The sequence below is a fragment of the Catharus ustulatus genome, chromosome 20 (assembly GCF_009819885.2).
Source record: "Catharus ustulatus isolate bCatUst1 chromosome 20, bCatUst1.pri.v2, whole genome shotgun sequence".
NCBI lineage: Eukaryota > Metazoa > Chordata > Aves > Passeriformes > Turdidae > Catharus > Catharus ustulatus.
This window is the reverse complement of record NC_046240.1, coordinates 5169483-5186531: the sequence shown is the minus strand read 5'-3', so window position 1 is coordinate 5186531 and position 17049 is coordinate 5169483. Positions and strand designations below refer to the sequence as shown.

The window sequence follows — 17049 nt, the reverse complement described above, 5'->3', positions numbered from 1 at the left end:
GGAAGGGCCCGCACGCTGCCGCTTCCTCTTTCCTCACCGTTTTCCTTTTCTCTTCCACCTTAGGAGAGAAAGGAGGCCTGGTCTCAGTTGGGTATGGAGAAGATGACTTTAGCCGCGTGGAAGGGGACGAGGAAGGGTACGAAGAGGAGGACGATGAGAACAGCAGGCAGTCAGTAAGTACCTCCCTGCTCCGGGAGCTTGTCTTGGCTCCTTACACAGGTTGTAAAGGCTTTTCTCTTTCAAGTAAAGCCCCGAATAGTGACCTGTGATGGAACCTGGAATATCTGATTCCTGGCGTGGGTTTCTGCACTTTCCACCTACACCTTTCCACTGTGTTTTCAAGTAGAAAGCATTTACCCTGGAACCCATCAGCAGCTTGGCACAGCTCATGTTGCTCGTTACTGTGTTGGTGTCGTTGGACTCTGTTATGGGAAAAGGCTATTACAGCCACTCCAAATAAATGCTATTTTTTATAAATAGTTGACATACTAGAACCTTATAAGAGGACCATATTGTCAGCTGATGGATTAAAAAATATAAACTTCATGCTGTCTTAAATTATTCTTTTGTGTGTAGTTCGGTCCACTCTCTGCATCAGGTCACCGTGATGTAACAGTGTCCTGTCTACACGTGGGTGGCTTTTGTGTGTCACAGGTGCATGGCACGTGTCTGGTATCACCTGAATTCTGAGATAATGGTGGGGTGGGGGACAGGACATGGAGCTCACAGTCTGTGAATGCAGCTGCATGGCACAGAAGGATGTGGAGTTCTGCTCTGGGTCTGGGGGAGTGAAACAATAAGTTTGGAGGGGAAGAGGGAAAATTCTCATCTCCTTTCTTTATCATCACCCTTTTTCTTACCACTGTGTTATCTTCTCCCTGTTCCAGTTCTTTCTTCTACCACATAGCCAAAACCCCAGGGTTATTCCTATAACCTTTCCTCACTGAAATCTGCTTTGTGTGTGTTAAATCAGTCTCTTAGCAGACATTGCTTTCTGCCATCTGCCCAAGTAGCAGCCAAGGAATTCCTCAGTCTGCTGTCCCTGCTTTAAGTTCTGTTCTGTTGTGTCTCCCTTAGGAAAGCAGTGAAGCTTTTCTCCTGCTTCAGGGATTCTTCTTTTTATATCCAGCACTTCTAGACTCTGTTTCAGTGAGGTCTCTCTAGTTCAAGGAAGCCCTGTGTGTGTTCCAGGTGCTTGCCAAGGTCAGCTGTGTTTAGTTGGTATTGTAAATGGGTTGTAAATGCAGTGGCTGTGTTGCATACACAGCTTTGGGTGCAGGTTGCAGCTGTCCATCATCAGCTGCTGTTCAGGAAATGACCATCAGTCACTCTGGGGTCAGCCAGGGGACCTTGCATAGGTTTGTGGTTACAGTGCAGGTCACTGCAGGTGCACAAGTTACTCTCCTTTATTTTTTCCATTAAGCATTCTCTGAGCAGACTTGAAAATTTCCTTGGCATTGCTTTTGCTGGTAACTCATGGGGGTTATGAGTTGTTTTTAGAAAGCAGGATGAGGGGGACTCAGTCCTGTGTTTTGCTCTGTACAACTCAGTGGGTGTTTTAACTACTTTAACAGTGACTGAAAAGCCTCTGTTTTTATTCAGAGCCAGTTCTCAGCAATGCTGCTTTGTTTGTTAATGTTGTTACTCCCTGCTAGATCAGAAGTTTTTGAGAGCTGTTTCAGTTACTGTCTGCAAAATTGATAATTCAACCCATTATTGCTTTGATGAAAATCATGATTATCTGTATAATGGAGATTGTAGAGGGGAGAACAATCTCATTTGTGGTAAACACCAAGTTAGTTGTTTCTTCTTAGTTGTTTCTTTTCTTTTCTAGTTGTTGGTTAGTTGTTTCTCACTGTAATAAACCTTTGACAGTCTGGACTGAATTATTGTCGTGTGTGCATCTTTCAGAAAAGGAAAGTGGAGAGTAGCTGAAGTGAAGGAGCTGTGTCTCATCTGTAAGAGAGGCATCTTAACTCAGTCATTAAAACTTCTGAGGTTATTGTGTGCTCAGTCTCTAGCTTGCCTTGTCAGAACTGGCTCATGTGCCAATACTTTGAAGTGGGCAGTTCCTTGTGAACTCTTCCTTCCAGCTGCACCTCTCTTTCACTTTTTCTTTTGTTTCCCTTTTTGAAGCTGAAACACCAAGTTCTTGTTTTGGGGCCAACATTGAAATTAGTGGGAAAGTTTGGAAGAAAAACCATTTTACTGAGTTATGGGAGCATGAAAAACACTTTCTGCTCCTCAAGCTTATTTTGAACCCAGAGTATGTGCTTATGTCTAGAAACAGGGGTACCTGGAGGATGCCCAGTGAGGGGACAGCAGCAGATTTACTGCCACTGGGGACCAGACTGGAGCTTTCTGCTCACCTGCTGTGGATTTTCACACAAAGCTGTGTTTAATATTTTAAGCTCTCACAGGGCAGAAGTTCCCCCAATTCTTTGGTTTATTTCTGGTTCATAAAATAATTTTTTTAAAAAATGGAGACTGTTACCTGCAATTTGTCAGTGTTCCCTTCTGTGGAGGTTCACAGCATCTGCAAGCAAGGCACAAGAGCTCTGCAGCAGCAAGGAAGTTGTGTCTGCTGGATCCCTGGAACTTGGTGCTAGGCCAGAGCCTCTCCAAGCCTGCATGTTTGGTTTGGTGGCAGGCCAGCTGTGTGTCCTGTGTGTGTTGCTGATGCTTGGGACTATCACAGCTCTTGCAAATGCTGCTTTTTCTGTGGGTACTGCTGAACAGAGGCTCTTCAGTCACCACCTGCCAACTGGATGGGACAGAATTACCAAAGGACAAATGCTTTTTTCCCCAGTTCTGCTGCTTCTTGTTGTCTAATTCTGAGCATTCCAGAGCTGCATGAGTTTTGTAGGGACAACTGCTACTGAGTGATGCTTTTGCCTACAAAAACCCCCAAAACCAAACAAACACTTCTTCCATTGACTATAGGAGTGGTTATGAGTGGGTGGGGCAATACTTCCTTCCATGGAAAGGATCTTGGACTGCTGCTGGGCTGCTGAATGCCCTTTGCTGTAAGTTCAGTTACTTGCCAGGCCTGGTCTTTAAGCTTAATCCTGTAAATTCTTGTCTTGTAGGAAGATGACGATTCAGAGACTGAAAAACCTGAGGCTGGTGACCTAAAGGTATTTGAAAGTGTGGTCTGGTGGTGGTGGGGAAGCTCAGTACAAGAGGAGTAAGTCTTAACAGCATGGCTTGGTATTGATTTGTGATCTGTAGTTAGTTCCACACCTTTTGTAGCTTTAACCTGTGTTTCTGACTTTAGTTCTGGCTTCTGCCAAAGGCAGTTAACAGATCACAGGCTCTGAGTCACAATGAAGGTCAGCCTTCATGGATTTGGTCATGTTGTGCATTAGATGTGAAGTCTGCTGACAGCATCTCACCTGTTTTGCAGTGATATGGGAGGTGAAACATCCAGTACAGAATTCTGTATGACCAGTGTTAATTGGAATAATTTCTTCCTTTAGAACAACTTAATGAATAAATGATCCTGTGCTCTTAGAGGCCATGGAAGGTGTAAAAATTAATTCAGTTCTCTCCAGCTCTGACCTTCTGAATGAAGCAGTTTTGTAAAGGTCATAGATAAAAATTGAAATAGGATCCCTAGATAAATAGCTATTATCATAAATAGTTGAAATCATCTTTAACTTGGGATTTCACCTTGTTTCTGCTGAAGAGCAGATGTTTAACAGCACACAGGACATGGATCAGGCTAAAAGCTGGAGGACAGAAGACCAAATCCTTTTGAAACTGTAAACAACAGTGTTTAAATTTTTTATGTTAGTTCAGTAGAAGCAGTCCTGTTCATCAGGGATGCTGAGTGATGAACAATTGCAAGGGCATTTATTTTATCCAGCAGCTTCCTCAGGGATGCAGACAGTCCCTAAACTGCTACAAAAACCAGAGGGCTGTGCTGCAAAGCAAAGTTCTGTAGAGAATTTGATTTACCACAGGGCTTTGATAGGCTAAGATGAAGGCAAATGGATGTGTTTATTCTATTTGAATTAGTTTCATAGCAGCACCTTCTTCCAGGTCCAGCAATATTCTTATGGGTTTACACTGATACACAGCTGGAAATCTTGGCAGCTGGTAAAGTCTCAGTGTGTGAAATAGCTCCCAGCACTTGGAAATGGAATGTCTTGTCTCCTTTCCTTGTTGCAAGAAAGAATAAATTTTTTGAAAGAAAGGGAAAGGGAATCTCTCACTTTAATCCTTTAATCTACATTTTTGCCATGGTAAACATGGTAGCAAGATGTTTTTGTAAAAACTGCTGGATTCAAATGTGTGCTGTGAAATAAAAATATGGGATTTCTTTAGAAGATAAATTTGGTGTAAATCAAAATTTTGAAGTTGTGTAGTAGGGCCCTGTTGTAAGTATGTGCATTTCTGTCTTCTCTAAAAGGGCTGTAGGGCTTCAGGGCAGTGGAAAATAGGTCTGGCAGAGAGAAAGAACAGAATTAGACTGTGGTTGCTCTTATCTGAGTAATCATATGTGACAGAAACCTCACCACTGAAATGTGTGGTGGCTGCTTTAATATGCCACTGACATTTCATGGTGGCTTGTTTAAAAAGCCCCTTGCTTGCAGTGAGTTTGTGTGCAGCTGTCCAGGTGCATTTTGTGCTGCTGAAGAAGAGCCACACATGGCCACAGAGCAGCATTTCAAAGAAATAATGAATTAATTAAAAATAGAAAGCATTTTGTATCTTTGTAGACTGTGCAGTAGTAACTCTGCAAGAACTGAAAATGTGAATTAAAGGAAATAAATAAAATAAAGGTAAAATGTAATTCCTGCCATCCCAGTGTGGCATGAAAGGTGAGGATTTGAGAAGAGGAGGAGGGAGGCAAAGCTGAACTGAGTCTGAAACTCAGAAGTTTCAGACTTCTATGTCACCCTTAATAGATGTCTTCAAACACAGATGAAGAAGGGAATTGTCTCCTTTGGCCTTTTGGGTTTTTTTGACTATTAAGTCATAGCAGTAGAGGCAGCTGGCAGTGGGCAGGGTGGGGCTGTGGCTGTGGGGGTGCTGCAGCTGCACCAGCCATGCTCTTGAGTAGTTCACTTGGCATGGGGAGAGATGGAACATCCCTGTGGGAGTGTTTGTACTTGGAGCAGTTGCAAATGTTTCCTATCCTCTTTTTCCACCAAGTGGCAGTGTTCTCCTCCATCCTCACTGCTAGGAGCTTGCAGTGTCTGTGACAGCTAACAAGTGTTGCAGTTACTGTAAATCCAAAGTGCAGCAAAAAGGGAGGCCCTGATTCTAACTTGCTCATGCTTTTGGGTAACTTAATTTTGTTTGAACCTGCAGAGTGCTGTAGTTGTGCCTGCTCAGTTTCATGGAGACATCAGAGACCTGGAAACATGTTTAAATAGATTCCCCATGCTCTTTATATATAGCTAGGGCTTTTCCAACATCTGAATCTGACCATAGGCAGAAAATAAATAATTTAAAAAGCATGAATTAATTAAAAAAATGCAGTTCATCAGTTAATTACAGTCATTTCAAGCCCTGAAGATATCTCTATTTTTTTTTTCTGGTGTTTTGCCTCTTTGTACATATTGTGAATGAACTACCTAGATTTATACCTTGAATAAGGGAGCCAGGTTGTGTGGAGCAGTTCCCTTGGTGCTGGTGCATCCTTTGATTTGGCCTCGTTGTGCACTTGAATAGTGCCAGACACAAAACCTCCAGAAGGGTCAGCTGGGGTCAGCTGTGGATGGAGTCAGAAAGTGGGGAATGATGTAAAAATCCTTTGGTAAAGTGATGGTGGGGAGAGTGGAATTTGGATCCTGTCTCAAATAGCCCCACTGGGAAGATATTTATTTTGTGTTTGTCTCAGGTTTTTCTCTTGATTCCAGGGAATCTGCCCTTCTTGTTGTTGATGAAGGGGCTGTTCAGGCTGGTTCCTCAGGGGAGGGGAAGCCAATACAAAGTGCTGCTTGCTACTGCAGCTTTCCTGTGGGTTATTTCTTTTGCCAAGGAGCAAGTCACAATAAGCTTTCCAAGTTCTAACATTGTGATGTCAAACCACTGTTTTCTCTCTACTCTTGGCAAGACAGAGAAGTTTTTATACACCTGTTTGGAGGAAAAGGTGTGCCAGGAACAGGAGAATATTTAAGCCCCATCAGTCACTTGGAAGCAGACTTCTGGCCCATGGTATTCATGTTACTGAGCATCTGTGAGTTATTAAAAACACACTGTGCTTGCAGCAAAAAGCAGGATCCTTCTCTTTAAACAGCAGATTCAGATATATTCAGATGTGTTCAGTGGCATTCTATAAGTGCATTTTGAAGTGCTTCAGGTACTCATGTGGAAATGATGATTCAAATCTGGGTAGAATTAACTGCTCTTGCAGAAATCAAATCTGGATGGATGTGCTCAGGCTCTGGAATAGGACAGATTTTTGAACCACCACAATCACTTTTACCTGAGCAGTCACCAATTGTAAACAAGCATCTGCCTTAAAAGCACTTTAGAGACAAAACCTTCTGCTTTGAAGGGAAAAAAATAGGCAACAAAATCTGTTATTTAACAGTGTTGTTAAAATAGTGAAATCCACAGCCTGGATGAGTTCTTTGTGCCTTTTCCTCAGCTGATGGGGCCCTGAGTACAAGCTGAAGGAGGTTTGTGGTTGGGTGTGAAATGTGCTGGTTTGGAAGGACAGGGTTAAAGGGCTGCAGGGGCTGCAGGTTGCTGGAGCTCTGACCAGCAGCTGGCTCTGGTTACAGCCTTGATGCTGTAACAGGATACAAGCTTTCAGAGCTCACTAAATGCTGGAAAATGAAAAATGAACCTTAAAATACTGGCCTTGTGCTCCAAGCCTCACCTAAGAGGTTCTGTGCTTCATATTGGAGGGTTAGATGAATAACAGGTTGCAAGTGTTATCAAGGACAGAGCCCAGCCCTGCAGCTTGACTTCTGGAGCTTTCCCAAATGGAAATCATTAACTCTTGAGCCTAGATTGTTGTATCAGGACCAACCAGTGCAGGAAAGCTAAGAAATTTGCCACTCCCTTGGCAGGTGAATGCCTGACACATGGTAGTAGTTTTTAAGAACAGGTGGTTACACTTTGATGTTTTCCTTTCTTTTTGGTTTTGTTTTAAGGGTCCCCTCTGCATCCTGGAGGTGTTGTATGGAGAGGCAGCCAAACTGGGATCTAGCAGAAGGCTGTCAAATTTTCAGAGGATTACTGTCCCTCTAAGCTTGTCTAAGTACCTCCTCTTAATAACCATCAGCTCTTTATTATGTTTAGCTTTTATTGATCCAGCATACCTGTAAAGTAATTCTACTGTTATGATGTGTAGGTGTGTACTAATACTTAGAGGCTTTTGACTGCAGTGGTTTTTTTATCTTGCCTACCCATTAACCTGTTTGTTTAACTACCAAAATTATCTTGATTTAAAGTAAAAGTGGTAAGTGCTGAGAACCAGTAAATGGGTGTGTGTGCATTTATGTAATCCCTGAAATTAACTCTTACTTTGATAAGGCATATTAATTTTTTCTGAATTCTCCATACATTCATCAAGCCAAGTTCTCAAAAAATACTGAACCTACTCATTAACTTTCATCTCAGGTGTAATTATTATGCTCTAAAGAAGGGGAAAAGTTTTGTCCTTAATGTGGCCTTGCATTATGCATGGCTGTGAGCATACCTCCAGAAACGCTTTCAGAGCATGAACTGTGCAGTTCCCAGGGTCGGGGTCAAGGTGGAACTCCAGTGGTTTGTTTCCTCACTCATTCCTTTGCCTGGAAACACAGCCTGAGGGTGCCAGTGATAAGCACTCAGATTTCTGTGTTTTAACTTCCTTTTAATAGAACTGTGTAAAATGCTGTCTGCTGTGTGGTTTTCCCTTGTTTTAGGTGTGACAGATGCTTTTTCAGAGCTCTGTAGAGAGAACTGGAGAGTATTGCAGAGAGTTTAGAGGGGAGTAAAGGTTACTCAGCTACAAATGCTGTTCTCTGCACTGCTACAGTGAGTGCCCAGACATGAAACCAGCTGAAACCTGGTTCCCATTTTATCTGGGTGAACCTTGGCTATTGCCACAGTACCACAGTCAAAGCTGTTCTGCGTGCAGGAAGTAAAACAACATTTGGCATCTGGGATTATTTTACCCCTTGCCACACGTACTCCTGTCTCCAGCTCTGTCTGAGAGGGAGACAGATCACAGCCTTGGAGCTGGAAAACCTCCTGGAGAGCTCCTGGCTTCCGTCCAGCTCTGGAGCTGTTTGGAAGATGAGACATGTCCGTGGACATGCCTGTTCCTTCCTCCCCGCCAGGCATACATGTTGCAGCAGACTCTTCACTCCCTGCAGTACTAAATACCAGGGATTATTGACACAGGTGTGGCTTGCCTTCCTCCAAAGAAGAGCCAGGCTTGTTCTGTTTGTCTTTAAACTTGAAGAAAAGTCCTTTCTGGAGCTGCTTCCCCTCACATATTTCACCTGATAAAGGTCTGAGCTCTTCAAGTCCGGCTCTGTAGGTGCAATTATTTCTGGCTGTGGTTCTCAAATAGGCTGTTGTGAGTGTGCAGGTCTGTGCATGTCAGAGTGAGAGGCTGAGCAGTCAGCACAGAGGGATATTGCCTCCAACACCAGCAAATAGCTGAAAATAGCTCCTTCCAGCTGGGTACAGGAGCAAAATCTGGATAAACTCCATGGGATCCATTCATGGAGGGGTGAATTTCTCACTGCTCTTACACCTTGCCTCTACTCCAAACCATGGAGAATTTTTAATAGTATGTGGTAAGGAAAAGGCTTGTGCAAGTTAATTTTGTTAACTCTCCTGAGCCTTTCCTTTGCTGCTGTGAGGCTTCAGAATTTTCACAGCCCACCTTCACCTCCTACTTGATTCTGCGCTGCAGCAAGCTGTAAAAAATAAAATCATCAGAGTAGCATGACACCTCCAGCCTTGTCATGTCTTGCTGGTACTTCACCAGTGAATTTCTATTTCACTGAAGGAAGCAAAAGTGACTTGAAAAGCAGAATTTTTAGGTTGAGCAGATCAGGGGCAGTCTGCTGGGAGCTCTTGTGCTCCTGGAGCTGTGAAGGGAAGCAGGTAGCTTTGGGACCAGGCTCCACTGGGAAGCAGGTGTTATTAACTATGCCTCCACATAGAAAGCAAAAGTCCTGGCACACAGTTCCTTGACTGGAAATTACTCCTAACAAATAATCTTTGTCAAATATTGAGATACCATATGTCAGGTGTATAGAGTCAGGTTTCAAAGAAGCTATTTAAGAGCTTTATTCTATGAATGCTTCCTTTCTAAAGCACTTTCTCACTGAAATGTTTTGCCAGGTCTTGGTTGGGATTTTTTCAGTGGTTTTTTTTTTCCCACTTCATTAATGAATGTGGATTTTTAGATGTGATTTAGCTGGAAAAGTAACAGGTAGTGTCAGCTAGACACATTTGATTGGGAATGTCTCAGCAGTTGACTCTTTGATTTGTTCTTCCTTCCCTTTCTATCTGTGACTGTATCTACAAGCACATTTGTAAAGCCTGTACAGAAGTGTCACTGAAGGGGATGTATCAGGGTTTTTTCTGTGGTGACTTAATTCTGAGCTGTTGGACTTCTCTTGGTATCTAGATCATGGTCCCTACAGGTTTTTCTTAGTTAAATTTCTTATGCTGGACTGGGCACTTTGCCTGGAGCTGTGTAGCAGAGCTGGCAAACAGGATATGGCTGTAGGAAATGTGCTTGTTTCCAGCTTTCTCTTGGGATTCTCCTCTCTCACAATACAAGAAAAAAAATGGTGTGGGGAGGGAATAAAGACATTGTACTCTTGTTGCCTGGCTTTCTCTTCCCCAGACTCTAAATACACTTGACATGCACTCTGTTTGCTGCTTTCAGCCTGGGTGCACACCAACATCAGGCAGATCTGGGGAGCAAGAAATGAAATTGTTGCTGTCATGAACTTTTAATATTAAATGAGACATTTCTGGTGTTCTGTTCCCATAAGCACTTCTGATCCTTGTAGAGGAAAAGCAAGAACATAGTTGCTACCATGTTCCTTTAAAAAAATAAAATAAAGGGGAGGAAATAAAGCACAATGCAGGGTTTGGGGTTGTCTTTCTCCTGCTGCCTGCATGATGTGGACATTTCACCTGTTTGCTCTGGCAAGGGCATCACCACTGTTGGCTTAGACAACTCTTCCAACACTTTCTGCTAAATTATGGTTTCTTTCCATCATACTCAGCCAAGTGAGGCTGTTTGTGTGTTGGGACTACAGGAAATATTCTGAATTGTAGAGAGGAGGGAATATTACAAAAATTTGTTGCTGGCACTTGCTCAGATTCAAGAAATCCACTGTAACAGCTGTTAAGAGCCAGATCCCCTGGCTGCTGGTGGAAGGACTGTACTGAAAAATTCTCTGCAATATCTTCAGACTAATACACTGCTTGGCAATGATGTGACTGGTCTGTACATTTTGTGGCTGACGGTTTAAACTGGCATTGAATTTATGTGACAACAATCAGGTCAAGTAGTTGGGAAAGAGAAGAAATTCTGCAACACAAGGGCATTAGCTAAAAAAAATAGAAAATGTTGAGGGGGAAGTACTGTATGAACCAGTTGCTTTTAATACTAGCTGGAAGTCAGTGGAAAAATGAAGCTGCAGGGTTCAGCTGGCTGCAGGTCTGGGAATGCAACTGAGGGGTGGCAAACCTGGCATCAACTTCACAATTTCTTAAAATTTGCATTTAAACCATTGGGGTCTGGTTTTGTATCTTCTGGCTCCCTCTTGAGCCCTTTCTCCTGGCAGTCTGAAGTGCACCTGCACTGACATGTGCACCTGCTTCTGCAGGAATTGAGTTTGTACCTTGTGGTGACAGCTCATGGCAGCAGCTCTGTTGGATGTGAGCATTGTGCTGGATTTGTGGGTCTTGTTTCAGCAAGTATGTACTGAGCATTGTTTTAAGTCAGTCCATTCTTTCCATTAAATAAAGCTGTTCTGGGCAAGCCTGTCCAAACTGGAATTCTTCAGTCTCAGATTCATATTGTTTTGCTTCCTTCCTTTAATCTCTGTTCCACGCTGTGATGATTGTGTTTGGTTGTTTTTATTTTCCATGGAGCCTGAGCAGACACAGTTTTTTATGTAACTGGATAGAGACACTGTAGAACTAAAGGATAGTTTGTATTTCACCCCAGTGAGGTGAAAACTTCAGGCACAGTGCAACACTTTCCTTGTGTGTGTGTGCACAAACTCCTTCATCTTGCTCCTCTTTAACTGATGATAATTCATGAAAACTGAACCAGCACTCTGGGTGCTCATGAGCCAGACTCTTGCAGGCAGAGTCATCTTGTCCAGGGCTTAAAAAAAAATCATTTATCTTGGGAAAGTGGAAAAAATAAAAAACCTTTTCCTGTACTCTGGATTAGTAACAACATGAGCATTGTCTGCTATCAGTGATCTGATGTGCACAATTGTTCTTGGAAGCACAGAAATCTATGAAAAATGTGGTTTGAGTGTTTTTAATACTTTGTCCATAGCAGCTTGTGCTCTTTATTAGTCTCCAGATCAGGGGAAAGGAGTCTCCCTCCTACTTGTTTTTGTGTTTCTGGTCTTCTCCCAGCTTGGCTCTGGAACACCATGGCATCCCTTGACTCCTTTCAGTGGCTCTGTTGGAGTGAGGTTATCTGGCTTTGGGCCCTTAAACTGTTGGTCTTGTGAGAGCGAGGCTGCAGAGTAGACAGCAGCCAGAAAATCAACTTACTGAGTGCATGATAAAGCACAGTGCTGCTTTTTTTTCTTTTTTTCTTCTTTTTTTTTCTTTTTTTTTTTAAACTCAGGCAAGCTCGAAGTGAATTTAGAGTTTCTTCTGTACAGATTTTCAGGGGTTTGGTTTGTGAAAACTCTGTTGGTACAGATGCCACTAGCAAAGTCTTAATCTTGTTATTCTTTGAAATGCCTCAGAATTCAATGGAAATGAACACTTTAAGTGATGCCTTTAGCTCTGGGATGCTTGAAATCTCTAATAATTTCATATATTTACTCTGATAGGGAGATTTGGCATAAAATCCCTCCTGCTAGAACCACTCACATGCTTGATTTTCTGCTCCATGTGAGATCCTGATGCATAACACAGTGGGTATTGGTGATGTAATTAGAGAGAGATCACCTTTGCCTAAGTGGATTTAGGTAACTACCCTATATAAAATTCAGTTACCTTCAGATTTTCCATTGTTTAAATGCTTTGGAATTCCTTTAGAAATCTCTCATCCATGCATAAATATTTCTTCTCTTTCATAACCAAAAGGTAGCAACTCTTCAGTATTTATTGTACCTTTTTTTTCCACTTGGTGATTCTCCACTCCACTTAATGGATTAGATTAGATCTGCAGATTTGTGGTTTTTATGCTGTCTTTCCTAATCAGTTCATTGTACTCATCATTTGTCTCAAACTTAAATTAGCCTAAGGGAGTGTAGAACAGTTCTTGTTGTGTGATTGCTCCACTGGAGGTTTTTAGAATGTTCTGGATCTTCAGTAGATACTCAGAGGTTTGAACAAGACTCCTTAAATCTTGCATCTGCCAACCTTTGGTCAAGTTGTTGATGCTTGCCTGGTAGTTTTCAACAGCAAGCTGAGCAAATATGAACAAGTAGGAGAGGTTGGTCATCCATTTGTTTTTTGAAGGCATTTAAGAGGTTTGAAAGCAGCCTGAGTGTTGATGTCTCCAGGTTCAGGATGGGTGGAGGTATGAAGGAACTCATCACTAAGCAAAATTCCTGTCCCCTGGGCAGTGAGGTGTGGCTGCAATGCAGTGCTGAACGTGTTTGCTTTTGCTTGCTGTAGCTCTGGGCTCTCTGATGTCTTGGCTGAGACCTGCAGCTGTGGGTTCTGGACTTGCTGGAGCAGCTGTGGTGGGAAAGTGTGGGCCAGGGCAAAACATGGGGCCTGATTTAGCCTGTTCTAAATGGGACAGACTCAAAGGGTGCAAATTAAAGAAGAAAATTCTGGTAAAAGCAAACTTAGTGATGATTCTGGAAGGTCATAGAACATGCTGTTTAGCACAGCTGACACTGTAGAGATCTTTGTTTAATATAAGGTGCATGACAGGAGAGGGTTTGGCCATCAGATTCTTGCTCATGTTTCCTGAGAGCTGTGTGCTTATGCTTGGTACTAACTCCAGGCATACAGCAGACTTGAAAATGAGCTTCTGGAAAAGTCAGAAATGCCACACAGCCCCTTGCAAGGCTGTTAGTGGCCCAGATAAGAAGGCAGCCTTTTTGAGTCCAATGTCTAATGCACCTGAGCTTGTCTGTGCCACTGGGTTGCTTGAGTGTCTCCTTGGCAATATTGCTATTTTGGGGGATTATTTCTCTTGCCCTTGAGGACAAGTGGGCAGAAGGAGATGGGGAGCATAATGGAATAATAAATACAGTGCTGGGTATGAGGAAGGATCAAGAGGTGCTCAGGGACATATTCTGTCTCTTCCACTTCCCTCTCAGTTCCACTTTAAACTTTCAAGAGATGAGAGTGCAGGATGTAGTTTAGTCAAGGTTGGAGCTAAAGCAGTTCCCTCCTTTCACCTCAACAAACATTTGCTTGTTGTCTCAAAACAAGGTGAGAAATAGTTTTAATTACCCATCTAACAAGTTCCCCCTGAAAGGGAATGAGCAGCCTGCTGACCACAGGTATTTACTGCTGGAAGTGCCTGGGCAGATGTTACCTTGCATCTGCAGCTCTGTGAGCTTCTCCAGCCTCTGTGTTCACATGGATTTGTCTTCACAGCCCATCCATTACCTCAGAATTGCTTCCACTTCTCCAGTGGTGACCTCAGTCCCCACTCTCAGGCTGTGAACTCCCCATCCACCTTGGTTTGTGGAGAGCACTGTTTGGATTCCCTGGATTCCTGTCCAGTGCTCTCACTAAAGAGAGCTTCTGCTTTGGCATGAATTTTTTACTCTGAAAGGTCATGTTCCTGTTTTATTTTTTCTCTGTCCATGCTGCTGGAGGCCCTGGGAGGAGAGCTGTTGATGCACACACCAAAGGCATTGTTTGAGAGGCTGGAGCTGTGACACTTCAGCCATCTCAGAGGGGCCAGGGGCCAGCTGGCCAGGGAAAGATGCATGTTCCTCTCTGTACTTCTTTCTTTTTCTAAAATAGCTTTAGCCTTGTATTTTTGTGATCCAAGTGTATTAATGCAGAAATAGTGCTTTCCTTTTTTTTTTTTTTTGTGTCTTCCATGAATAGCAAGAAAAATGCCCTGTAGCTGTTAGTGCTGCACAAAGAATTTGTTTTTCTGCTTCCAGAGGGGTTTGGCTTCTCTGAAAATGGGTCATTTTCAGAGTGAGTTTGGCACAGGCTGTTCCCACATCTGGCTTGGTGACCTCACTGCTCTCTCCTCACCTGATGCACCTCTCACCTGACTGGAAATGGAGAAAAGGAGGTGGCAGGGTGCAGTTACCAAGCAGCAAGGAGGCAGCATTCTGTCAGTGTCAGGTTCAATGAATGGCTTCAGTGTTTGGAGGCACTGAGGAATTTTGGACAAACAGTCCAGTGAGTCACAAAAGGTCTTTGGGAGGGAGGCAGGGAGAGAGGGCAATGTTGGGATACAGCTGGTACTGTTTCAGAAATTTTATTTGTGCTGAACTTGATATCTCGCTTGTGACTCTCCTGGGATCTCCAAAATATTTGGGTGTTGGTCTCAGTGTGGTGAAACCATATTTAAGAGTGTTTTATCCTACATAATGCCTCCTGCTCAGCACACTCTGCTGCAAACATCTGCAAATGGAAGTGTCCTTAATTTCTATACCAGGCAAGGATTAGCTGTGTGCAGATCTCCAAGCAGAGCACTGCAAGCCAGTGGAGCTTGGCCTTGAGTCTCTGGTGGAGCAGGTTGGCTGTATCACTCCTGGAATGCAGCAGCAAGAGAACTGACAGTGGGATCATCCTTCTAAAACAGGAACAAGGGATCTGCACCGCCATAATCTCTGGCAGTTTGGTTTGGAGAGGTTTGCCAGCCAAAGCCCTGCATGGTGCAGTGGCAGAGATGAATTTAGCATCAAACACACACATCTGGCAAACCTCTGCAGCCTGGGACCCTGCAGAGCTCTGGGAAGCTGGAGAGGCTGATCAGGAGCTGCCCTCAGGTCACTGAGCTCTGGCTCTGGGACATCTGGGCTGTGGTCACATTGCTGATCCTGCTCAGAGCACTGGCAGTTGCACAGGCTGTGCTTGGCATTGCCAGGACTGAAGGGGTCTCCTGCAGGCTGGATCCTGCCTGTGCTCACATAACTGTGCTCTAAAACTCTGACTCCTGCTTGGTGCCCAGGACCAGTCACCAAAAATGAAATCTCTATGGTTTGATCTGTTTTGAGGAAAGGCTTTGAGTACAACAGTTTCTGTGCAATTCCAGAGGAATTCAGTGTTCAAGACCTGGTGAAACAAAGCCTTAATTCTCTCATTAAATTTAGCTTTGCAAAGAAATGGAGCATCCTGTCAGACTTTGACTTTCCTTGGTCCAGACATTGTCCTCTTATCTGATAAACTGAGTTTCATTGTTCATTTTTATTCTCTCAGAATAAAGTTGTAAGTTTCTAAATGAATGAACAGCAAAGCTTTTTAGGTTGGAGGCATAACTTGATTAAAATCTGTTTCTTCCTCCTTTTTGCAGGAATTCTCAGAAGTGGAGAAAAGAGATCCTCAGGAGCTAGTTGGTAAGTTCACTCAGAAGTATTTACTGGGGTTTTTTTTAAGATTAGACCTTGTAAGTCCCACTTTGTAAAAAGCATCTTCCCTCTGCCCTGGCAATGCTGTAGTTTCAATTTCTGCCTGAATATTTTCAGTGAACTTTTCTTCTGGGAGAAAGGTTTCATGCCTAAAAATAGGAAAATATTTCATGTTTAAAATATGTATGTAAAGGGCAGTGTTGGTGTTTTTCTAGATGAGCTTACAACCAATAGTGTAACTTTATCTAGATAGAGCCAGCAGAACCAGAAGTGATGAATTTGTTCTGTGGCTTCCAAAATTTACCAAAAGTATCCCCATTTAAATGTGAGCAGATTTACAGCTGCTGTACTGATATAGTACTGTGTGTTTTCTAATGGTTGCTAAAACTTGGTTTTTGTAACATCTCATTTATTCATTGCACCATGTAAAGTCCAGGGTTGTCAGCTTGAAATACAATCCTCTGCTTGGTCTCTTTGGAGCTCCACAGAAACTGTATTTTATATTGAATTTTTGGCTGTCTTGAACTGATCCTCTGTTCCTGGGGTTACTCCTGCAGTTGGGTGCTATCATGTAATAGTATCATTAAAAACTAATGGTTTTGGAAGTTGCTTCATCTCTCAAATAATTTTGATATTTCAGCCATAAAATGTGATAAGTGTAAATTAAGGTGGTAAACACTCAGGTGCTCAGCTTTGATTTCCACAGCAGCCTAATGAAAAAAAATCTACTGGGATTTTTAAGTCCTTTTTAGTTGGCCTGCCCAGACTTTGCAACTGCTCTATTGGATTTTCTGCCTTTAGAGGGCAAAACTGCTTCAACCAATCTCATCAAATGCAACAGGAATCTTTCTCCAACCTCCTGATCTGCCTCAAAATGCACCCTGGAAACATGGATGAGACAGCAGCATTTGGGGTAAAAGTACAGCAAAATCTCTGCAAGCCAACTGCTCTTTTCTTCTGTATTTTACATGTGGGTGAAGCTGTGCAGTTGTGAAGCAATGCAGTGGGAAGTCCTTTCTTATTGAAGGTGTAAGACTCAGGTTACAATTCTGTTTTTTTCCCCAGTGACTGCCCAGACTGGATTTTTTTGTTCTCATGATGTCTGAGACTTTCACATGAGTTTAAAAGCAGCACAGGGAGCACTTGGGAGTGTCACAACTCATGGGTGAACAGTGTTGGAGGGTCTGAGACCTGAATTGAGGTCTCTGCAATCTTATCTTTGATATTCTTTCCCAACAGCAGTGTGCAGGCTGGCTTTGTGCAGATGCAGGTTATGAGAGGTCAGCATTCTTGCCATGCAGGATTCTGGAGCTCTGTTCCATTAGACCATATCTTATCTAGTTGAAATGGAGCTGTTGGAAGAGACTTA

The 17049-nt window shown here is 43.0% G+C and overlaps 1 protein-coding gene across 2 annotated transcripts in view; it reads left to right on the top strand.

The window, feature by feature from the left end:
• The window catches only part of LOC117005139 (SAP30 binding protein), a 28827-nt gene that overhangs the window by 249 nt on the left and 11529 nt on the right, over positions 1-17049 (top strand). The window contains exons 2-4 of one of the 2 annotated variants that reach the window (XM_033076472.1): positions 64-173; positions 3090-3137; positions 15626-15668. In XM_033076472.1, the coding sequence (XP_032932363.1) occupies positions 64-173; positions 3090-3137; positions 15626-15668 (201 nt within the window). The remainder of the gene's footprint in view (positions 1-63; positions 174-3089; positions 3138-15625; positions 15669-17049) is intronic. The other variant, XM_033076473.1, reaches the window with a different exon arrangement.